At 40.6% G+C, this 24569-nt stretch overlaps 2 protein-coding genes across 6 annotated transcripts in view; one reads left to right on the top strand and one right to left on the bottom strand.

The window, feature by feature from the left end:
- The first annotated feature begins 335 nt into the window (after positions 1 to 335).
- gmpr (guanosine monophosphate reductase) lies at positions 336 to 8576 on the top strand. Its single transcript, XM_081612371.1, has 9 exons — positions 336 to 768; positions 3230 to 3349; positions 3484 to 3567; positions 4403 to 4576; positions 4664 to 4745; positions 4976 to 5082; positions 5947 to 5989; positions 6066 to 6225; positions 7804 to 8576. Exons 1-9 carry the CDS (start codon positions 682 to 684, stop codon positions 7982 to 7984), a joined length of 1038 nt encoding a protein of 345 aa, XP_081468497.1. The 5' UTR covers positions 336 to 681; the 3' UTR covers positions 7985 to 8576.
- A 1581-nt stretch (positions 8577 to 10157) lies between these two features.
- atxn1a (ataxin 1a) overlaps positions 10158 to 24569 on the bottom strand; it is a 113914-nt gene continuing 99502 nt past the window's right edge. For all 5 annotated transcript variants that reach the window (XM_017307536.2, XM_008422051.3, XM_008422055.3 and 2 more), the window contains 2 exons: positions 22130 to 24382; positions 10158 to 19122 (listed from right to left, as the gene is read on the bottom strand). In XM_017307536.2, coding sequence (XP_017163025.2) covers positions 18517 to 19122; positions 22130 to 23911 — 2388 coding nt within the window. In that variant the 5' untranslated portion in view covers positions 23912 to 24382 and the 3' untranslated portion in view covers positions 10158 to 18516. The remainder of the gene's footprint in view (positions 19123 to 22129; positions 24383 to 24569) is intronic.

The following is a 24569-nucleotide window of genomic DNA, read 5'->3' as shown; positions in this document are numbered from 1 at the left end:
CGCAACAAAGCACTCTTTCTTCTGATTGGCCAGCTTCACTGGCAACTGTCCAATCAGTTTGAAATGTAAAGACTGTCCCTACGAATCAGGAGACGCATAGAGATTTTTTTTTCTTCTTATACGTAATAAAATGTTCATCAACTGCTTGAAATGAAATAATTCACAAGCTGGATTTACATGTGCAAGATATGTACAATATTTATAGTCTTTCCGTCAGTGTTCATCTCCGTCCCGCTCTGTCTTTGACATCTAGCAGTGGAAGCAGCAATGCCCCCAGCTGGACAGCAGGTGTGCTCTTAGCACTGCAGCATAAAAGCCACTGCAGTGTTACTCTCTCTATGTGTGCCAGAGAGAGTTTGAGTGTGTGTGGGCCAGCTTCGGTGGATGGGACAGCCGGGGCTCAGAAACCGCTGCTCCTGCCACTCTGCCGGAGGAGAGGGTGGGGGCTGGGGGACACAGGCGACGCTGGAGGAGAGGATGGAAACACAGGGAGAGGGAGGGAGAGAGCCCCGGCCCAAATAAAGCCATGGGGGCTAGAGCTGGGCTGGGTTCCCCTCTGCTTTAAATACGCTGGCCGCCTGCAGGTTCGGGTTTGGTGGCTGGGGCTCGGCACCGGCGACCACCGCAGCTGCTGCAGCCTTCCTCAGGAGACTCTCATCATCAGTGCTGTGGGCGTCCAGGATGCCTCGGGTGGACGCGGACCTCAAGCTGGACTTCAAGGATGTCCTGTTCAGACCCAAGAGGAGCAGCCTGAAGAGCCGCTCGGAGGTTGGTGCTGTTAGTTAACCGGCGCTCAGATGATGCACAGCAGCTTTCTCAGGAGATCGGTGTTGAAGGCCTCTGTGCTGGATGACACAACAGAATCCGGTACATTTGTTCACACGTGGCAGGCAGTGGAAATTTAGAGCTCTTTAATTATTTCAAAAATAAAACAACTATTGCTCTTCTATTCTTCTGATTTTGTTTATACTTATTTTAAGCTGTAAAGTTTGCTTTCCTCCAGCAGTGTGGTCATGTAATAGGGAGGTGACCTTCGTAAAGGTGACAGCCAACAAGGTTAGTCTTTTAAAGGGGCGAAGCAAACAACGGAACGGGAAGCAGAAAGCGGCAGGAGGTGGGAGCTGGTATCTGAGAGGTGGACCGCAACATGAGGCACAGCACGCTTCTCAGAAACGCCGTTTATAAATAGGATTGTGTGTGTGTGTGTGTGTGTGCGTGTGTGTGTGTGTGTGTGTGTGTGTGTGTGTGTGTGTGTGTGTGTGTGTGTGTGTGTGTGTGTGTGTGTGTGTGTGTGTGTGTGTGTGTGTGTGTGTTACAGATGAAACCAGAGCACATTCCATATGACAAATAGATATGAGTGTGCCGTAGCATAAACACGGAGGACAGGTTGAAGGAAAACATGAACTTCTGGCCTCTAAAGTGAGGGAATTTGGTGTTTGTGACTTTGTAGAGCTTGAACTGATTCGCCCATTCTGCACTTGTAATCACACACATTTTTTTTTTCCCGCCATTCTAATGTCACACGAGGGATTGACGTGTTAGGTGTTACTCTCTCCACCATCGCCAAAACAAATTTATGTGCGAAACATTGTCGTGTATAGCAGCAAACGAGGCACTTCGTTCAGAGGGAATGCTGTTCCGTCTCTCAACCAGGAACATCTGGAAAAGGATACATCAAATGGCACCACAGATGCCCATTCAGCTTAAAATGAAACGGCTAAATCAAATCGACAGCTTTTAAAAGAAAAATAATCAAATCATTATTTGCTTGAATGTGATAAAATCCAAAGAGAGCCTTTCAATTGATGCAATAATAAAAGTACCTAACTCTCAATGTCCTTTGTGTCCTTAGTGGCAATGACCTCACCTAGTCTCCATTACATGACATCAACCTGGAGCTATTTTTTTTTTTTACTGTAGCCTCTATTGTGTTGTTTATAAAAGAGATTGTATACATATTTTATATGTCAAATTACCTAGTTTTCCTAAGTTAAGTGTCCATATTTCAGTAATTTTCCAGCTCACTCATTTACAATGAACACAAAAGTTCACTACGAATTTGTTGGACTGCTGGACAGACAGACAGACAGACAGATGATTGAGGCATAAAAACTGCATAACCTTAAGGGAATAACTGGTGTCACATTGACAGACAGAACCTGCCTAAATTGGATCTTAATACATTTAACTTGCAGCATTCTGAACCAGAGATACTATTTGAACGTTTCTTCAGTTGAAAGATGTAAAAGATGATGCAGTTTGAAAGACAGTAATTGATATTTTAACTTCAACCAGAAGATTTCTAAAGACGTGTCAGCTGAAACCTTGTCAGTCAATGAATATATAAGGTATCAAATCAGAACTTTGATTTTTTCTTTTTTCATTTACTGCTTTCCTGTAGATAGTATGTAAGGCTTTGCATGACCAGGTAGAAACACAGCTAAAACCAAAAACAAAAAGAAATTCATAACAATGATCTGATCAATCAAAACCACATAAAAAAACAGGATTATGTAAAAGTTTAAATATATATTTGTTACAATACCCCTCTTCCCCCCGCCCCAAAATAAAACAGATCCAGTCATATTGACATTTTTAAAGCAATATTGCTTTAGCAGACTGCCAGACTTGCAGCTCAAGTCTCACTTCCTTAAAAACGACTCCAGAGGATCCAGGCGTCATACTTCATCGTTTAATATCGGAGGGGAAGGAAAATCAGCGCGTCAGCTTGTGCTGAAAGTCAGAAATGTTTATTTGCTGCCTTGAAAAAAAATGACTTTGCCGCACTGGAAGCACTTACTGAACCGCCTTTATGCCAGGATGAGATGTGAGCCAATTTCATCTGCAGCTCTAAAAAACAATTTCACTCTGGCAGAAGGAACATTGTACAACACATGAGTTCCAATGGTGAGATTGATTTTATGTAATAAATGTCCTGCCTCTACATGGAAAAAAAGTCTGTAGTCAAAAGGAGAAACAAACCTCGAGAAGTTCCCAACTACTAGTAATAACATACGTAGAAACCGTTAAAGACCAGAGCTTACAAAAAGCAGCCAGACTTAAACTTTGTTTTACAGGTCATCACATCACATTAGAAGCCAACTTGTGAATCTAATTGATTCAGTGTATCCACGTTTCAGGCAGTAGACCAGTAACTTCGAGGTTCAGAGGGAATTTCCAAATGTTTCGTTCATTTCTAGATGAAGTTCAGTCTCTTCTTTAACTTTAGGTGGATCTTCGAAGGACCTTCACATTCCGCAACTCCAAGCAGACCTACACTGGCATCCCCATCATTGCAGCCAACATGGACACAACAGGAACCTTTGAGATGGCAAAGGTTCTCAGTAAAGTGAGTTTTTGAAAGTGTTTTTTTTTTCTTCTCATGTGGTAGAGAGGCATCGTTTCCATTCAGCTCAGCTGAAACTGTATGATAGTACGGTTTTCCCTCCACCTTGAGCATGTTTGTTTTTACTTTATCTTTAGCACACCCTCTTCACAGCCATTCATAAACACTACTCTGTAGAAGACTGGAAAAGCTTTGCTGCTGACCATCCAGAATGCTTAGAGGTAACGTCACCACTTCTCCACTCAAAGTATTTGAAAACATGTCACATTTTGTCATATTCCAATAAGAAACTTCAATATATGATATTGTAGTTCTACATCATTGACCAACACATGGGATAGTGGTGAAAAGGAATAAATGGTTTATGATTTTTTTTTTTTTTTGCAATTTAAAAACTAGAAAATCATGGCAAGCATTTCTGCTTCCCCTAACACGTTGGGTCAGATTACACTTTCATTGGATTTGCCCTACATGCAAATGTAGGGCAAATTGTGGAGTAAAACTGTCCCACACATTACTTAGAACACACAAAAGTGAGACAAGGTGGTAGTGGCAGGATAATCGGGGTGTATTTCTTCAGCTGGAACAAAAGAAATTTAGCAAATGAGTGGCGTTAAATAGGACTTTATTGGAAGAAAACCCGTTGGAGGTCAAATAAAATGTTGACTCAAAGGCAGAGGTTCGCCTTTAAACAGGACCGTGACCCCAAACGTCCAGCCAGACGGAGCTAAAATGTAAAGGTTTAAACCACAACATGTCTATGTGATAGAAGTCAAAGCCCAGACATAAATCCTATTGGGAATCCTTGGGGCCAGACTTGATGTGAATAGGTGCTCTGCACCCAGTGTGACTGAGCACTTGCTATTTTTGTAATGAAGAGCAGACCAACATGGTGGAAACCTGTCCCAAAACAGAGTTATTGACTGCAGTCAGTTCAGCACAAATGCACATCCCAGTTTTCAAAATTGTACTTGAAAGCCACGTGTTATTGTACTTCAGTGTTGCTCTGCCACATAACACACTGAAGATGAAGCGGTGTATTTTCTGTCCACTCAGCATGTAGCCGCCAGCTCAGGCAGTGGCAATGCAGACCTGGAGAAGCTGTGTGCCATCCTGCAGGCCGTCCCTGCCCTCCAGTACATCTGTCTGGATGTGGCCAATGGCTACTCTGAGTACTTTGTGGAGTTCGTCAAGACGGTGAGGGAAAAGTTCCCCAAACACACTATCATGGTAAGGAAACGGGCCCATCCGTCCTCATACAACAGGTGTTTGAGATAAAGGCTGATCTATGAGTGCTTTTTGGCATCTATGTTGCAGGCTGGAAATGTGGTAACCGGGGAGATGGTGGAGGAGCTCATCCTCTCTGGTGCTGATATAATCAAAGTTGGTATCGGTCCAGGTCGGTGGATAAAAATCATCCGAGTGTTTAATAAGAAAACAGAAAGTGCGTTTGCCATTATATGAATTAAGTTGCCTGCTCATGCACAATATGTTGTAAAGGAAAACTAATACACGGTTTGAAAATGTATATACAAGTAGGAGTAAATGCACTAATTCTCCACAGCGTGTTTCTGTAGCCAGAGATTGTATGAAGAAAGACATCCCTTTCTCTAACGGTGTATTTTTCAGGTTCGGTGTGCACGACCAGGATCAAGACAGGAGTGGGTTATCCACAGCTGAGCGCTGTCATAGAGTGTGCAGACTCAGCACATGGACTCAAAGGACACATTATCTCTGTAAGGACATGTTGTTTGTGCTTATACGACTGTGAAAGGGCTGACGGACAGCTTAGTTGTGGAAATACAAGAGCATTTGCTGTCTGAATTAAACTTAATTGATGGAGGTGTTTTTATTTTTCAAATTTTGAATGCTAGTCTTTAACGAGTCTCCAAATACTTGATGTCAGCTTCACCTTTGGCAACAAAAGAACTGAGTGGTGATTCAGTTTAGGCGTACTTGTTTGAATGTGTAAACTGAATGGCACTGCTCTGGCTCTAGACTATTTTGGTTCTCACGAGCAAAGCTTTAACTGTTAGTAGTGGAGGCAGTTCCGGAATCTCATTCACAGATTTGTTACAAAAAGTATTAAATCTAAGTATTTCCATGTCTATAAAAGTATGGAAAATAAAAATGTAGTTTTATGAACAACATATCTTACTGTTTTTGACTTATCCACTCATGGGTCCATCCATCCATCCATCCATCCATCCATCCATCCATCCATCCATCCATCCATCCATCCATCCATCCATCCATCCATCCATCCATCCATCCATCCATCCATCCATCCATCCATCCATCCATCCATCCATCCACAGTCTGATTTAGCAGGCTCCATATCATCAGTTCATACCAAAATCTTTCAATTTCTACTTTAAATACTGGGTAAAATAAGAAATGATAACGTTTGAATATATAGTATATCTTAAATAGAACAGAAGATGCATTAAGCTCAGTCTGTAACAATGTTTTTGAAAACTCCAAATCCACATTGAGCACTGCGATATCACTTGCAGACAGCAGAGGGCAGCATCAGTCCACAAAGTTAGAAAAACACAATTTTCGGGCCGTAGTGCTGACATATTGATGTCATTGTTTAGGATGGTGGCTGCAGCTGCCCAGGAGATGTAGCAAAGGCCTTTGGTGAGTAATCGTGCTCCAGCGTTTGTGTCTTCATCATGTTCTACACCTGCGACCACCTCTGACCTCTGCTCCTCAGGCGCCGGGGCCGACTTTGTCATGATGGGAGGAATGCTGGCAGGTCATGACCAGTGCACCGGGGAGATCATCGAGAAGAACGGCAAGAAGTACAAACTCTTCTATGGCATGAGCTCCGACACGGCCATGAAGAAATATGTGGGTGGAGTCGCAGAGTACAGGTGAGGAACAAGGACACGTTACATACTGTCATGTGGAGCTAAATCACTAAACATCTAACCTCATGGCCCTTTACAAGAAAACAGGTTCAATAATTCAATCAATCATATTCAGTTTAAATCATTGCAATAAAATCGAACCATGTTTTCAGGTTCAAAAATCCAAACAGGCCAATGCTGTCCAAATAGTAAAACAACACAGGCAAAATCAGTGGATTATTTAATCCTAATTAAATGAAAAAAAAGAAAAAAGATTTGTTTTGGAAAGCAGACTTGATTGGACTGAGTCACTGACTTTGCAGCAAAACATCATCCCGAGAAAGCATGTAGCAATATGGAAAAGGAACCACTTGTTAACAGAATAAACCTAAAACAGAACTGGATTCTGTCAAGAAAGGAAAACAGGACAAGAAAAAAGACAAAGAAAGGAAAAGACGCATTATAGAAGCCCTGATCCCTGACTTTAAAAAAAAAAAGGGTCATAGTGCACAAAAAATTATGGCAGCAATAAATCTATCAAAAAATAGCACATCTAAATACACTGAAGCATCAAGCCAGGAGTGCATCCTGTGGGAAGAAATGCATAAAGAATGCATTGTTACTCCCAACAATGGCTCTGTCAGTTTCACCTTCTACGAAAGAGATCGAAATAGACATAGAAGCATCAAGTGAAGAGTATTTTCTACAGGAAAGAAAAAAAACAGAACATTTAGTTAGTAGTAATAGTAATAGACTCAACAGCACTGCCTAGGAAAGAAACACAGATAAACACAGGAAGCACTAAGTCAGGAGTACTTTCTATGGAAAATAAGCAACAAAGAGAGAGAGAGGAAAATTTGAGCAATCTGACTGTCAGGTGTGCCTTCTAGAGAATATTTTTGGAAAGTGTAAATCAGCTGTTCTTTTGAAATATTCTGAGCAAAGCTTCAGAATAGGAAATATTAGCAACTATTAGTGCTGCTTTGATGACCACATGGTCAAGAAATTGATCAAAACAAGTCTGTTCTTCAGTTTTGGTCCGGCTCAAATCCACCGGTTTCCCCATTACTAAGACAAATCTCAATATGTCTTATTGGGGTTTCATGTGTTAGACCAACACAGAATAATGCACATGAATTAATTACATTTCTAATTTATACAAAAAAGCAGCTATTTGTCTCAACATATTTTTTTCTGCAATGGTCAGATAACGTTGCAATCTTAGAACATGATGTACATCAATCAAAGTTGTAGGAACAATAATAAAATCAGAGAAAGTAGAGTTTTAGATTTTTTCATTGTTGATAATTCAACAACTGTTGCTTTAAGCCCAATTGTCAGTAACCCCATCCCATTTTTTGTCTTATATGAACAACTAACATTTCTGAAGATGCATAATGTTGACACAAATAATCACACGGTTATATTTGTAGGATGCAAAATCAATGTATCTACACGTGAAATACCGCTTTGTAATCACGAAATATCCGTTTGAGCTCCAACATGACACCGACATTTTTGCCGTTTCTCAAACCAAATCTTCAAATAAGGGTTTGAAAAACCTTTGCTTGTACTTTTTCTCCCCTCTTTCTTGGCTCCCAGGGCTTCTGAGGGGCGAACAGTTGAGGTTCCTTACAGAGGTGATGTAGAAAATACCGTCCGCGACGTCTTGGGGGGACTTCGCTCCACATGCACCTACGTGGGAGCGGCCAAACTCAAGGAGCTGAGCCGGAGAACCACCTTCATCCGAGTCACGCAACAATCCAGCCAAATGTTCACTTAGGGAAACTCCTTTTCAAAACACGGCTACAACAAACATTTATGGCTCCATCGTAATATTGTGCATGTCGATGCAGAGATTCAGACTGAGGCGTGGCATGAAAATCCATCCTGTTTGGATCAGGGTCTGTGCTTTGAGAAAAGTTCAAACTCCCGTGGATTCTAAACACAAAGCCTAACAAGCGTTGTTCTTCTCAGTTTACATGCTTACCGACTGCATAATGTAACCAGGCATGTAATAATGTGACAGGAATGTGCAAATATAGTGATAACCTGCTGGATAAATGCATCCCAGCTTATGGGAATTAGACAAAGAGCCATTTCACTGAGTATGAATGTGGCAACTATCTAATTTAGTTTGGATATTTCTGCACTCAGCATATCACTGATTATCACAACATGAGTTGTTTTAGTTACAGACATGGAAGTGAACTCATCAGGAGAGGAGAGCATTATTCTGGCACTTTTTCCCCCCCCCCTTTTTTTTTACTTGTAATGATTTAGCAAATTAAAATGCAAGATCCAGAAAGTCAAACCTTTGATTATTTTTTGGAAAAATAATGTGGCAATAAAGTCTATGCAGAAACCTCTGATAATTTGTTCTGTGGTGTTTGTTACCATTTAAAGCTGCAAAGGAAAATCTCTTTCAGACTTATTCACATTTTGTCCCATTACTAAAATAAATCTTAACGTGTCTTATTGGGGTTTCATCTGTTAGACCAACACAGAATAATACACATGAATTAAAAATGAGAAAATAGCATTTTAGCAACTTTTAACAAATAAAAATGATTTGTTAAAGAACATTAATGAACAAACACCATCATGAAGATCAAGACACACAGCAGACAGGTCAGGGATAAGGTGGTGGAAAAGTTTAAAGCTTTAGTTTGAAACATCTCACAACATGAAGCCTCTTGAAGAGCACCGGTTAATCTGTCTGCTAACTGCAAACCTAACAAGATACGGCTGACTGCCGACAGGCTGGGCGAGGTAAATTAATCAGAGAAAACAGCAACTGTACTTAACACCTAACACACAATCCCAACTATTAAACACAGTGGTGGCAGCATCATTCTGCAGGGTTGCTTTTCTCCAACACACTGGTCAGTCAGTGGTGCTAAACACAAGGTCATCCTGGAAACATTTAATTCCCTGGACTCTTAGTTAGGCATATGTGTGTTAAAGATCTGATGAGACACAAATTAACCTTTCATCACAGCTGTGCTAGGTTTTATACGGAAAGGAGCGATGTCAAAGTCAGAAATAGCTGATTTTCCATTAGTTCAAAGAGACTGTCCTGTAATCTTTCCCACCTAAAATCTGAGAATTTTATGATGAATGAAAACTCATAGTTAAAGCATATCCTTAAGTCAATCCTGCGGTTTTAATGGATCGCAACTTTCCTCCGTAATCTTTTAGTCACTGACCACAAAAAGGTGACGGGTTTTTGCAAATTGTAGTTCAATGCTGAAGGTCACTGCTGACAAATTACAACCAGCTGTTGCCTATTTAGATTAGATTAGCATACTGTAAAGATGGAAACACATCTGATTTACAGATTTGTTTTAACATTTTCGAGAAAACTAATTTACAGGTTTGTCACAAAAAACAAAGTTTGAACTTAAAATTTCTCTAACGTGGAAAAAATATGTGATGTAAATCATAAATAAACATAAGCAATGAAAAATTATATATATATATATATATATATATATATATATATATATATATATATATATATATATATATATATATATATATTGTACATGTACCTCTATACAAGTTTCAATTTATGATTTGAATAAACAAAATACATTGACATTTTGATGACTTTATTAATTTAGCAATATGCACCTACCTTTAGATGGTCTCGACGCCCTGGGAGTACATCCCTGTGATTTAAAGAGTCTTATCTAAATGGATAAAAACGTAGATGTAGATAGAACAGATCTCTCCTATAGAGCCACAGAAGCATAGAAGTTCCTATGGTTTAATGCGTGCTGAATGCAAACTTCTGAAAAATTCCTCAAAATAGCAACGTGCCATGCAGCCTATCAGACACTAGAGGGCGCTGCTTAGCCAATGGAAAAACAAACTCCCAGACAAATGGTGATTTAAGTGCAGTGTTTATGTCTATCAGTGTGTCGCTGTTAAATAAAGACACAAGTTGTCAGTTTAGTCCAGATATGTCAAGGTTTCATTTTCCTTTTCAAAGAGGTGCATTTATACAGATGTCAAATACATACACCAACAGGTTTTTTTTTTTTCTTTCTTTCTCCATTTGCTATAGAGGATAAGGGCGGTGACACACGGAGACTCGAGTGAGTACAATATAGTACAAACAAGTTGGCTGGGATTTTCTGTGGCCCACCACAGGACAGACTGTCTGTGTCGGACTGTGCTGATGTAGGAGTCTCTGCCCCCACCTCGTCGGCCTGTATAGAGTTTCAGTTTAGTACTCGATGTACCAGGTTCGCAGAGTGATAGCTAGACCGACCGGTGGCGAGCCTCAGGGCTGAGTGTTCAGACCAGGGGAAGGAATCGGCTGACGGATGGCCTCCGTCCCCTCCATGGCAGTGGGGAGGGTCAGAGGCAACCAGTTCTGAGAGTTTGTCGCCGTGCGCAGATGTTTAGTACACCGAAGAGAAATCCAAGGCATCTCCAGCATGTTACACAGAATACCAGAGTAATAATTTATAGTTTACTTTCAGTTATGACATTTGTTAATCATCAAAAGAATCAACTGCAATATCAAATTATATGTGATAAATGTACATACATTAAAACAGCCCACTATGTAAATTGATTGGGGTGAAACTAAACTGTTATGTGGGCCTTTACACATTTTTTTTTTAATTTTAATTTTTTTAATCTTTCTGCCTGAGTTGGTTATCCAGCGCTATGGACAAACAAACAAAAAAAAAAGAAAGAAAAGAAAACGAACATAATTAACAAGGAAAAAGAGGAATCCTGAAAAAGTTCTATTCACTTTTAAAACTTTAAAACACAAAAATGTGCCAAAAAACATCCTTTTTCTTGCAAAATGAAAATACAAACATCAAGAAACAATGGAGCACACATGCCTTTTTTTATATTAAAAAAGTCAAAGCTCACACACCAACATTCATTTTGTTTGTCAAGTTGTGCAAGAAGCCAATTAAAAAAAAAGAAAGAAAAAAAAAACATAAGCAGTGTTCCTCAACTGAGGAAGCTTGTCTTAAGAATGAACAATGACACATTCTCTACATAGTTTTTCCAAGTCCCCTGACATTATACCGAGTGCTACGAGGAGACCAGAAATGACACACAAAAAAAGCTCCTGCACCAAAAGATAATGCAAACAAAGCGAAGGGTTGCACGCAGTGTTTTCACACCGGACGACCCAAACCGAGCTGTCAAACACCTCTGCCAAATTAGAGCTCAAAAACATGGGAGCACAATGAAAGCACAAATAATGACCCAGCTTGGATGCGGTTGTGGGGGGGAGAGGGAAAGATTTCTGTTCCTCACATAGATAAAAAAAAAAAAAGAAGAAGAGAGAAAGAGGTTTTCTTCATGGAAAACAAGCCACAGAATCACCTAGCGCCACGGCCCGTTGGACCCAGGAACGCGCCGGCGCCAAGTGAAGATGAGACAAACTCAAGGTTACTGCAAAGAAATAAAGAAAGCTGATGTGCAAAAAATAAAACTTGAGCCACCTCTCTTTCCCATCAGTAATCACACTCCTTCCACCCCCCATTGTCACTCTCTACGTATTTTTAAATGAATGTTTTCCCTAGGACGGGGCCGCAGTCTGAGAAAGAGGGGTTAGACCGAGCCCGTCCCAGGATTAGAAAGTGCTGAAACATTATCAAGTTTTTCTTTTTTTTTTTCTTTTGTTTTTACATCTACTTACATGTGCATCTCTGTTGCTTTTTTTTTTTTTTTTTTTTTTTTTTACTTTTATTTTTTTTCCCCCAACTTTTTACAAAAAGTGGTCCCCACTATCAATGAGTTTATATTTTCCTTATCTGTGAGTCCCACCAGGACCAACTGAGGTTCAGGGTTTACGATCTCACGGTCAATTAGAGAAGAAAACAACAAACACACACATAAAACACACTCGTGCGTGTTTGGACGACACGCAGGACTCAAGATGCAGACATACACAAAAACAGAGGAAGGCCACACAGGTGTGGGGGGGAAAGAGAGTAACGAGGGGAAAAAACCAACAAAAAAAAGGTGGGTTTGTTTCTTGCTTTAAAAAAAAGCCTCCTTACTTTTGTTTTGCAGAAGGGCCACACATGGAGAGAGGTTAGAACACAAAAGCTCGCTGAACGCTCTACATACACTTGGCACGGTAATAGAGGGGAAAATAAAATGTACGTATTGCACAATAGGATATATTTAAAGGGGATTAAAAATGGGCGAACTTCAGATCAATAAACAAAACAAGAACTTTACGACTCCCTCAACTTCATCCACGACAAACCTCCATACCAAGCTCACTTGTGTTATTAACGAAAATTGACAGAATTTTCTAGGTGAAATAAAAACTTTAGTGGCAAGATTTTTTTAAATTTTTTTTTTAAGTGGGGTTCTGTGAAGAGGATACGAGCAATCAGTGTCTTACCTGCAGTATATAACTTTCTGAATGACCACAGGTTTCATAGACAGAGGTTTGGAATACATGCACTCTGAAACAGGGTCTAATAGCAATACCTCAACAAATTATTTTAAGATAAAAACACAAAATGAAGGCTTTAATAGATCTATTTTAACAAGTATAATCACATTAAATAAACCAAATGATGATTCAGAGAAATTTTTTTTTTTTTTTAACTGAGTTGCAGTTTCAATTTCAGTTGTCCTATAAGGATTAAAATAATTAATAATATACTTGTCACATGACTGAGAATCTGTCTTGTGTTTCACTGCCATAGGTTGACATGTTCCCTTTGGTGAATAACACCAGTATCACCTTTCTACATATTTAACACTAGATAACTTGATCACCAGCTAAGCTATGCTGTCACAGACTTTCACATAAAGTCTTTAACAGCACGAGGACCTCCACTTTAATATGCAATGACCCAATAACATCATTTAATCTGATGAATCTTTGCCATCTCAAAACTAATCTTAAGAACTACACAGCGATTCATGAGAACCATATTTTACAACCTCTGATCCCCTCTTGTAAGGAACCGCAGACAAACATGTGATCAGTGTGAATATCCAACAGCATCTGTGTAAAAGATGATAATGGTTAAAAAGTTTATAAAATCATTGAAATGGAAACTGATTTCAGAGCTGGCCTCACTCTTAGCCATTGCATTAACTGTTTCAAATTCTTCCTCCAAACGTAGCTTATTATTTTCACTTTACCCTTTAAGGATACTGACCGATCATAACCTTTCCACAGAAACCCTTTTCCCCTAACAAACCCCCTCCCTCCCCCCTCAAAAAAACCTTTAATGGTCATTATACGCCAACATGAAGACAGGATCACACTGAAAGGTAGCTAACGGTTGTTACGGGGTTAAACGATTGCTTTGCCTCAAGAGGAGGTATTTGGGAGGTTGGCTGGCTGCGATCGGGTACCTGAAACAAAGTTAACGAGGTCACTATGTAGTCGTGGCAACGAGGCAGAGCTGGGCAGAGACAAGGCGCTGGTTGCTTTCAGGTGCATGTGACGTATGCTAACCTGTAGCTTTAGCATCAGCGTTAACGACTGACCAGCAGGAAAAACAGAAGAGGTTCGGGGGCGTTAAATTACGTTACTGCATATATACGAGTCTTCCCTGAAAACTAGCAACTGGTATTGCAAACAGCAATTTCAAGATGTTAAAGTAGAATTTATGGTAAAGGGGAAAAGTTTTGTTGAAGCAAGTTGTATTGATGGATAATTATCTAAATATTATATTTTCACAATAGACAGACGTTTGTTTTAACTGTAATGCTGGAGGAATATTTTCATTAAATGTTTATTGCGGAGACTGTTCCACTCATGGGAGCAGAGTGCCTGAATATGGTTTTTCTATTGCTTTCCTAACCCAACCAAAGCAAGAGTAGGTTAATTAGGCTTTGGTATACGATTCTTTTTAGGTTTAACCTATTTGAATACAAAAAGTTTAGATGACTGGAGTGGGGGCAAGGTTTGTTTTAATGCTGAATTTTCCTTGTGTTTTTGGTAAGAGGGAATAGACAAAACAAGAAACATACATTTATAAAACACATGCACACAGGAACACATACTTCTCTTGAATAGGTTTCTGAAGGAGAGGAAAGAAATAAAAGAGCACTACTATGGTGATGTTGATCTGAAAACCCTGTTTTATTATAAAAAAATAAAGCATTTTCAAATCTCATTTGGGGTCTTCTCGTTAACTCCCCTTTACCATCTTGTTTCATTGACTGATCCGCCCGTCTCAACACACATGCATCCTGCCATCAACCCAACAAACACTCACCACATGAAACGTCTTTGTCCCTTAGAGGTGGATCTACAACCTGTGGGATAAATGTCGATAAGCCATGACTTAAAGAGACGGGATATGTAAGCTGAACTGAAGCAGAACTGAACATAACAGATATGCTTGCAGAAGAATTCATCTCGTGGTGAAATGTGGTCTGGTCCCTTTCGTTACAGATTAAGACCATATCTTGAAAAAAAAGAAAAAGAAAAAAAACTTGGAAAATAACATTTGAACTGCAGATTGAAAAGCTTTTAGGGTCTCACAATTTGGAGGTGTGTGTGCTATTCCAAAGGGAGCTGAGGACATACCTGCCTGACCATTACAAATCATTTATTTATTTACTGGGATGGTGGGTTGCTTGTTTGAGCTGTAAAAGCTGCAGTTCCTAAGGCTTAAAAATAAAGTTTTGATTATTGACTGTCTATTGTGTGCATAAGGTTGTAGCCCTAGCATCAGGCCACTCAACCTTAAAATCACTAATGAGCAAAAATTGATGGCAATGTGCCATCGATTAGCTACTCCCAACGCTAAGTAAAACTTCTTCACCGAGGACCCCAATATGCTACCAATGCTGCAACATAGTCTCATCACAAAAATTTGCTTAAATCGTTGGAGTAACTCCCATGCTCCTTTACCCCTAATGGTTTGCACACTGTCTTCTTAAAGCATCAAAGAAGATCTTTCAATAATCATCAACATCCTGGCTGATTTAAATATCATGGTATGGTCTTAATCTGGCGTAAAGGGTTTTACAGAAAGAACATTTTAAAACTAAGCAACTAAGTTCCTTTATTATATATGTTTTAAAACAATCAAAGTTGCAAGGACTTTCATATGCAAGAAACAGCGTGTAATTGTTTTGAACCTTTAACACCACCGATTAAAAAAATTAATCAATACCAACCACCAGGCAAGCACATTTGCTGAGGTAACCGCTACGTCTTAGTGATAATAGCTTTCAGCTGTATGAGACGCTCTATCTCCGTCACTAGGGGCTCGACTGTGGGGCAAATCGTCTCCTCGAGAGCAACTAGAAAATATTCCATCTTTGAATAAACTCAGTAGGCAGGCACATTTAAATTCTGCTCTGTGTTTAAATAACTTTTTTGTAACTGACATTTAAAGAGCTGATGTAGAAGCATGTGCTCTAAATGTGGCGAAGTGCCTGTTGTGGAACAGAAACAAAAAAAACCCTGGTTTCCTCCAGTGTGTTTTATGTGGTCTAGAGTTTGTTTCAGGACAGGGGCGCTGAAAATCATGTCTCCACCTCACTCCCTCCTCCTGATGTGCAAATTGCAAGATTCTCGTAAGTAAAGACTCCAAGTAGAAACACTGGACATTAAGCATTTCCTAAATATATATCTAACAACTACCTCTTTCCTATGCACAATGCACATGTACACGCAAACACGCACACATACTCCTAAATTCCCATCCATACACAAACACATCACAAAGCACTTTCAGTATGACGGTACTGCTAGCAGTGTGCACCAGTCCAATGTCAGTCCACCGGTGTCTTTGCAGTAGGGACACCGTGAACCAAATATGCTTGCACCTGCAGAAATCTAAAAGTGTATTGACAAATACAGTACATATCAAAGGTCAATGATTTCAGGGATGGTCTGTACTGTTTTTTTTTTTTGTCTGCGTGTGGGTGTATGGAGAGACACAGACCAGCATCACACACACACACACACACACACGCACACACACACGCACGCACACACACACACACACGCACACACACACGCACATGTTACAAAATACATGGTGACCTTCAAAATGATGTGGTGTGAGTTTCTAAGCTCTTGGTTTAGCACAGAACATCACTAGGATGTTAAAAAGCTGTTGTTGTTTTTTTCTGTTCACCTTTATCCCACAGCCCAAACTATGAAAACACATTCCAATACTTGTCTACTTGTGCATGGTGCCTTGCAAAAGAATCCACATCGCTATTTTTACACATTTTGTCACATTAAAACCACACGCTGCCTTGCATTCACGTGACAAAGTAGCGGGTAATTGTAAAGAGTGAAGTGTTGTGTGCATTTGTATTCAACACCCTCTTTGTGATGTCAAAAATAAAACCCTGTGCAAGTTTCAATTGTTAATTAACTAGTAAAATCACACATAGGTGGATTTTACTGTGTAAAAATGACAGATTTCACTCCACAAATCTGGCCTGTATGAAAAAGGCAAAAAAGCAGTCACTGTATAAAGAAAGAAAGGTATTCAAAGTCCTTTTTAAAAATTTGCAGCAAACTATGGGGACACAGCAAACAGGTGAAAGAAGGTGCTCTCGTGAGATGGCACCAAAACATCTTTGGCCTCCTTGCAAAAATGCTGTGCACATCACACTGAACACATCATTCAAACTGTGAAACATAGTGGTGGCAACATGATGCTGCAAGGATGCCTTTCTTCAGCAGGGTGAGGGAAGCTGATCAGAGTTTATTAGACGGCGTTTGGAACAAAATACATAATCACGCTGGAAAAAACCCAGACATTTTACACTTACGTTCTGGTAAAAATATGCTAAATATGAAAAAATAAAAAAATTACGTCACAAATTGTTTCGATTTTTATTAGTAAAAACAACTGGGATTGATCTACTTCAACTTCACAGTTAAACACTCCTTTGTGTTGATCTATTACTCCCCCCCCTCTAAAAAGTACAAGGAAGTCTGTGGTTGTGATGTGACAAAATGGAAAAAAAAAAAAAAAAACTTTTGCAAGGCACCGTAAATTACTATATTTGTACTTAACGTCATCAATACGCCACCAGTTTAATCCATGTCTGACCTAGGATTTCTTCTATACCTGTCACATTCATCCACTGCTTTATGATTCCATGGCACATCAGCTCCCTGTTGCTCTTCCAAACGCTTCTCCTCTCCAAAGTGCTGCTGCTACTTTCTACTTTTCTCCAAGTAATAAAAAAAAATATCTAAAAACATACAGTACTGTGTGAATAAAGATACAACTAAAGTCTGCTTCGCTGTAGGGTGAGTGTGACAGGTGTTTAAAGTGATTCGAAACATCCCGACCCTCTCAGAGTTCACATGCAAAAAATTTCTCTTTGTTCCTCTCACGCAGCTCTTCTAAACAGACAAAAATACAAAGCGATTCATCAAATACAATTAGGATTGTACACAATCATCTTTTCTTAAAGCAATGCTCACCAACACAGTGTGTTTTGCACTTGTATGTATCAGGTTAGGGTATCACATTTATACACCAACAACGACCCAACTAGGGTTCAATCAAGGAATAAATGACCCCTGATTTAGTTTGTTTTTTTTGACAATCATTTAAAGCAACTATCTTGTGAGATAAAAGATGAGAGGTTAACAAAATTAAAACATTAAGATGAAAATGCTACAGATAAAAGTAAAGACTCTGCTGTCAATAAAGTAAGCAGAGTAAGTGTTGTTCCCTCTCTACTATGTGACACACTGGCTCTACTCGGTGACCCCTGCGTGATTTGTTCTGACGCATTTATAGAAAAATAAAAGATGGACATAAAATGTACCAAATCCCAGTTACTTTTGACAATTACATTCAGGATTTAGCTACAAATCCCCAATCTTTAAAATCAGCTGATGTTTTACTGCTAACTTGGAAAGTGTCGGTGGTTGAAGTGTTTTTTTTTTATCCAGGCAGTCTCCGTACAAGCGCCCAGGGAATGAAATTGCTGTCAAGAAAAAACCAAGAGAGCCTGCATCAGCGTGAAATTTACATATTGTGTAAAGTGTCTGTGGCAGGGCAGAGCCATCGAGCGTGGTGCCAGTGTGTCACAGAGCCACCAAAAACAAAGTTGAGCACTCCTCCCCAATCCCACAGCATACATCATCTCATGAAAATATCACCAACATCGGCACCGATTGCTCATGTGATAATATGTAAGGTGATACGCCGTAGAGTACAGTTACCTCTACAGTACAGTATTCAAGATAGAAAACAAAACATAAAATAAACAAATGAAATATTAATGTGGGCATTCCTTTTTCTGAAGAATCCTGTTTTGTTTCTTTTGTAATCCCAAATGTTTTTAACAGTCCTGCTTTCCTTTTTACTTGCCAATATTTGACCTTCCCTCAATGCTGACTTTCACGTCGTGAGGAATGAAGGAAGGTTTGGGCAAGGTCAAAGGGGGCTCCTCTTCTGATTTTTCTACTTTCCGACCCTCGGGGGCAGACCACCTCCGCTTTCTGCTGCCCGACGGCCTACTGGAGCTGGGGTCTGTGCTCCTGGCAACCTGACTTTTGGAAACAGATCCTCTTTCCCCAAATGTGAGATCTCCATTTTCCACTCTGGGGTCTCCTCCACTCCCACTCCCGCTTTCGCCGCCCCCCCGCTGGCTGATCCCGTTCTCGCGCTCTCTGTGTCTGGAATTTCCCACACTGCAGCTCTGGGATGCTTCCGAGATGGCTCTGGGGGGTTTAAGGTGCCCGTGGCTAGAGTGAGGGCCTGAAGCGTTGTTTTCTGGTTCCGGAGATTGCGTCTTCTTCAGAGAGCCGTTCTTCAGGTTTTTGAGAGTGAGTGAAATACAAACATCACCCACGGAAAGCTTTGTACAAGGCAGCTCCAGAAGCTGAGTGGTTCGGTCTGGACAACATGAAGACCATCCTTGGCCAAACACAAAGAAGGGGTACTCAAGCAACACCTCCACACTCACCTAGAGAAAGGGGCAATAAGGAAACGTTAAAGCACTTATTCAAAACATGGATCTAAACATGCTGACACTGCATGTAAAATGTACTCAACATTGTATATTTGCATGAACAGCAAATGGAAATATTCATTCATGAAAGAATATGAGATTGTTTAGAGAAAACAGGTTTACAAATGCTTTCTGGTTCTGTGCAAGATTTGTTCAGAACATTTTCGGCAGACCTGGACTGTTTTGGTGGTTATAAAGCTAAGCAGACAAAGATCTCATGTGAAGCGCCTCAAGGCACCCAATTTATGAAATACCCCCGCGAAGCCAGATTGTGGAATCACCATCTCCTACTGTACCTTTGATTATGACATAGAATTTACGAAAATGTAGAATGGAGAATCTGAATCTATCTATGGCTTTTGACCCTGAACAGGCCTACCTAAGCAGGAATATGGATTATAGATGTTGTCAGTCCATCACCAAGGCAACATAAAGACGACTACGCATAAGCACTCAGACATACAGCCTGTTTAAGATTTCTAATTAAACCAAAGTGTTTTTGGAAACTGGGAAAAAATAGTTTACAGTACAGTGCAATGCATGAACAATCTTTGTTATGATTTTGTGTAGAGCCCACAGGAAGAAGGGCAGGGAGAGATCTTGTTTTGGATTCCATCATAATTTAGATAAATGTTAAATGGTTTTGTAGTGCCTTAGCAAGTCCATAGGACCCCGAAGCGCTTCACACTACAGTCACTCACGCGCGCATTCACATGCTGATGGTGGCAAGTTACTGGATAGTAGCCGCAGCTGCCCTGAGGCAGTCTGACAGAAGCGAGGCTGACCTATATACACTACAAAACATAATCTTTGAATATGACCTTGCCATGTCTTCCCATATAATCAGGACAGTCTATATGTGATGGGCTGAACCTCAGAATCGATAGAAATAAAGCAGGATGTAAAATAGTGGACCAGAAAAAATGAAGAGATATTAAAATTAAAACACAAACTTACAAAGATGTTTAAGATGTTTCAATCACCCTCCCAAACACACACTGGCCAGTATTTTTCAGTCTAACTTTTTGTAGTATAGGATGAAAGCTGCTTCCAATGGTCTTAAAAAATAAACAACATGGAGGAGAAACCTGAGTCTGCTTGGTGAGACGGTCAGATCTTGTGGGGTGCAGAATCAAAGAGGAGCCGCTGGCAAGGGAGAGGATTTTAGATGTGCGACGTGGGCTGAAGAGCCATTACAGAGATGAAATAACTTGATTGCACACTCTGAAAGTGAGTAGTAGGTATTTGTATGCATGAACACATACATTTTTCTCTGTAACTAAGATCTTTCAACAGCCTTTAGGTTTTTTTTCTTATTTTTTTCCATTCCTTATTCTCTCTCTCTCTCTCTCTCTCTCTCTCTCTCTCTCTCTATATATATATATATATATATATATATATATATATATATATGTGTGTGTGTGTGGGGGGGGGGCGGGCGCGTGTGTGTGTGAGAGAGAGAGAGAGAATAAGGAATGGAAAAAAATAAGAAAAAAAACCTAAAGGCTGTTGAAAGATCTTAGTTACAGAGAAAAAAAAAGTTCTGCATACTTTAGCAAGCCACATTATAAGGCACACCTTGCTAGGGTTGGGTGGGACCAGCTTTTGTATTCCGCTTCGATTCTTCTTTGCAAAGATTCAAAAAGGTCCCAGAAATATTCCTCAAAAATTGCTTGTGACACAGTGCACTATCAAGCTAAATGTAGCCATCAGAAGACAGGTACAGTGTTCAGATGGATGGAGATGGTTAGCAACAATCCTTAGAGCTTAAATTATGCTAAATGATGGTACAAAAGGACCCCACACAGTCAAGTTAACGCCAACAAGCTGAATCACAAGGATCCATGTTTTCATGTTATTTATGCCAAATTCTGACTGAGTGACAACATTAAAACTTTAGGGTCTCCTTAAAAGTTGTCTGAGATATTTGTCAGTTTTTGGTTTTCATTTAATGTCCCTCAAGCTGAAAACCTACAAGCTGAAAACCTACATGCTAAACTGAAGGTCCCACTCCTTTTCATTGCTCATTAAATGAAAGCTACAAAGTATCTCAAATAAGCAAAGTGGTTTAGGTAGTATTTTGTATTTTCTATGAAGATGTGTTCATTACCGAAGGATATTTTGTTGCCTGATTTACTCAATAATTTCACAAGCTGTTGCATAGAATCCAGATCTCAACTCTTTGAACTTGTATGAAGCTCATAATAAGAACGTGTTCGTAACAAGACTGTCATCCAAGTACATTGAAGTTAATTACAGGGGGAACAGCCGAGTCCTGAGATTCATGATAATAAAGTAATTAAGGTGGGTGCAGCTCAACACTTGTCATTCAACATAATAATCACCACATATGAATAAACAGACATCTCTACTACAGGTCTTAGCATTCTTGTAGGTGAAATGGTTTACAACTCAGGAAATCTTAAATAAAGTATTGCAATGCATTTCTGACCATTTTTTTTTTGCAAAGACTTTATTTAAACAATAAGGTAAATTCTTTTTTCATCTTGCTTCAGAGTTACTGTTGATAACTTATTAACTTTATTTAAATAATAGAAGCAGTGGGAAGCAACCATCTGGGCAGGTTCTAAAGGCAAAATTACAGTCACTTTACAGGCCTAGCTAAGCAGGCAAGGGAAATTTACAGGCCTACCTTTACAGGCCTACCTAAGCACCTTTTAGGGAAATTTGATAATTTCCCTAAAAGGTGAAACAAAAATATCGAAAGGATTAATTTCTTGAATTTGCCTTATATGGTCACTGATTTCAAAGGAGATGACAGTCTTTCTGTGAGGCCAACTTAATAATCTTAATTTCTAAAATATCTCAAAGGTATTCAGAGTGTAGTTGTTTCTGTCTACACAAATTATGGCTTAAATTTTTAATTGCTACTACTTAATAAATGGCAATGAGTAATGTACAGAGATACATTTCTAGGTGTACTTCTGTTTACTTTTCTTACCTGTGTGCGATGCTCACCAACAGAGAACTGAACAACAGCAAAGTTAGGTGAGGTGTGGCTCCCTTCTATGCGCTCCACCGTGGATGAATCGATCTTCAGCTCACTGCTAATCTCTGCACTCTGGATGAAGTCCTCTGTCTTCAGGTCCTCCACGCGTTTCAGCTCGCCATCTGCCAGCTGGATGATGGAACCCTTGATAAAATATGGCGGGAGTGAGGGGGACACCACTGTACTTGAATGAGCTGGAGGAGTGGAAGCTGCAACTAGCCCTGGTGGAGCGGGAACAATGGGGAGATGAAGCTGGGCTTGAACCACTGCGCCTGGAGCAGCCACATGGAACGAGCCACTTTGGGTCTCCACAGTTTCTCCTTTCGGGGCAGTGGCAGCGATGTATGTGTGTGGGAGTGTAGCAGGAAAAGGTGCAGCTTGAGTTGATGATGTAATGTGGGAGGTTACAGATTCTAATGTGGGGACCCCACCTCCGCTAACTGGGATGATGACTGGTTGGGTGCCTGGAATGAGCAAGTGTTGCTGTAGGCCGGTGTGGTAGCTGCTCCCACTGCCCCCTGTAATGTAACCAATAAGAGGTTGCTGTGGGTAGATGCTTGTCGAAGGGAGTCCCATTGACAGTGGCTCTGAAGCACTGTGGGTGGTCTGGATAACAGTCTGGGGCGGCAGTGTGCCGACAGCCGCTTTCAGACTGTCTGCACTTAGTGGAGGTGGAAATGTGAAAGAGCAGGTGGTGTTGGATGATGAGGGTGGGCGACTGACAGGCTTACCCATGCTGCCTTTCTCCTGGTGTGTGGGCGTGGAAGCTGTCAGTTTCTCAGGGCTGGCTCTGGGTGGTACCAACTGGTGGTCCCCATGGCTATTAGGTATTAACATGACAGAGGTTCTTAACCCTAGGTGATCATGAGTAGAGTAGTCTGACGGTAAAACCAGATGACGAGCCTCAAAGGAAGACAAGGAGGACCTGTCCTCCCTTGATTTACCTCCCGACTTTAAGAGGCCAGGTTCTGGTGGGGGTCCAAATCTCCTACCCCTCTCCAGCTCCCCGTTATGGAGCTCTCTGTGTCTGGTTCCTTCCTCCTTTCTGCTATAGCCATCTGTATATTTCCCCAATGATTGGTGGTGATGCATGGACTGGGACGGTAGGTGATGAGGTGATGACACAGTCCTTGGCGACGTTGACATTTGAATATGATGGGGAAAAGGGTCCGTAGAAGGAGGAGGCATGGAGGTACGTCCCGAGGACGCTCGATGCTGTTCCTGTTTGGTGACCAGCGTCTGAGCAGGTGACGTCTCTGTGTACGATGGTCTCTGTGTGGCTGAAGAGGAGGAGAGAGGGGGAGGCGGAGGAGGAGGTGGGAGTATCTGAGGAGAAATGTAGCTTGTATATGGAGTAGTGTACGATGAAGCGATGAACTGCATATTGGGAGGCAGTTGTGTATAATGGACTGTTCCTCCAATCGTAGATTGAGATAGGGGGGATGTGTACACTGTGGGGAGAGATGATACTAGCCTCAAAGAGGAAGAGGAGGTGGAAGAGTCTGATAAGGTGGAGGGGGATCTATACTGGGGCCCATCAGTTTTGTTTGACCTATCATGTGCACTTATATTGCTTTCATTTCCACCAGCTGCACTAACATAGCAGGCCGTGTTCTCCGGCCTGTCATAAACAGGTGGTATAGCCGGAGAGCGACTTTCAGGTGGTAATGTACTTGATGTGCCCCTCTTTTTGGGGGGCAGACATTCATTGCTGCGTTCCTGGTTGGACTTCATGTTGATTTCACTTCACGTCTTTGTACTCGCAACTGTACTTGCTGTAGTCTTTCTTTAAAATTGATCCAATACGATTCCCTTTCTTGTTTTGAACTTTCACTCCGACTGTCCTCGTCACTTTCCTTCAATCCTTTCTTTTTGCTTTTAATGCTTAATTCCTTTTTCAGGTCAATTGCAAATGAACCTTTAAAAACCTGCCTCCATTTTACTCCAAACAGCTGACAAACATTGTGTTTCACTGAAATTAGGATCGGAAATGGAGATAACAAAAGGTTGGTTAATGGGAGGAGTGGGGCGGCCTGATCTGTCCAGGAATCTTCAGTGGCCGAGGGCTGAGCCCAGTCTGGTATGAGAGAGCGTCACAACGTTACGCCTGCTGCTGCTGCAGAGGATGATGGGGGGCCGAGTACGTTGTACTTCATGTGGAATCATTTCCCTCCAAAAGAAAGTCTTCCCACACAGAGTGAAAGCCTGTAGAAGAGAAAAACGTAACTGTTGAAACAGTAAATGGAAAAGGCAAGAAACATAAACATAGGTTGTAGAAATATAAGGTCACTCATTGTTGCAAAAAGTTAAAAGAAGAGGCCCTACATAAAACACGTTTTTATTGGTGGGCGACTATGAATAACTAAAATTTTACCTTTTTTATGTAAGTTCA

The sequence above is a fragment of the Poecilia reticulata genome, chromosome 11 (assembly GCF_904066995.2).
Source record: "Poecilia reticulata chromosome 11, P_reticulata-male-v2, whole genome shotgun sequence".
Classification (NCBI taxonomy): Eukaryota; Metazoa; Chordata; class Actinopteri; order Cyprinodontiformes; family Poeciliidae; genus Poecilia; species Poecilia reticulata.
Note: the sequence above shows the minus strand (reverse complement) of the source record. Positions and strands in the feature narration are given on the sequence as shown.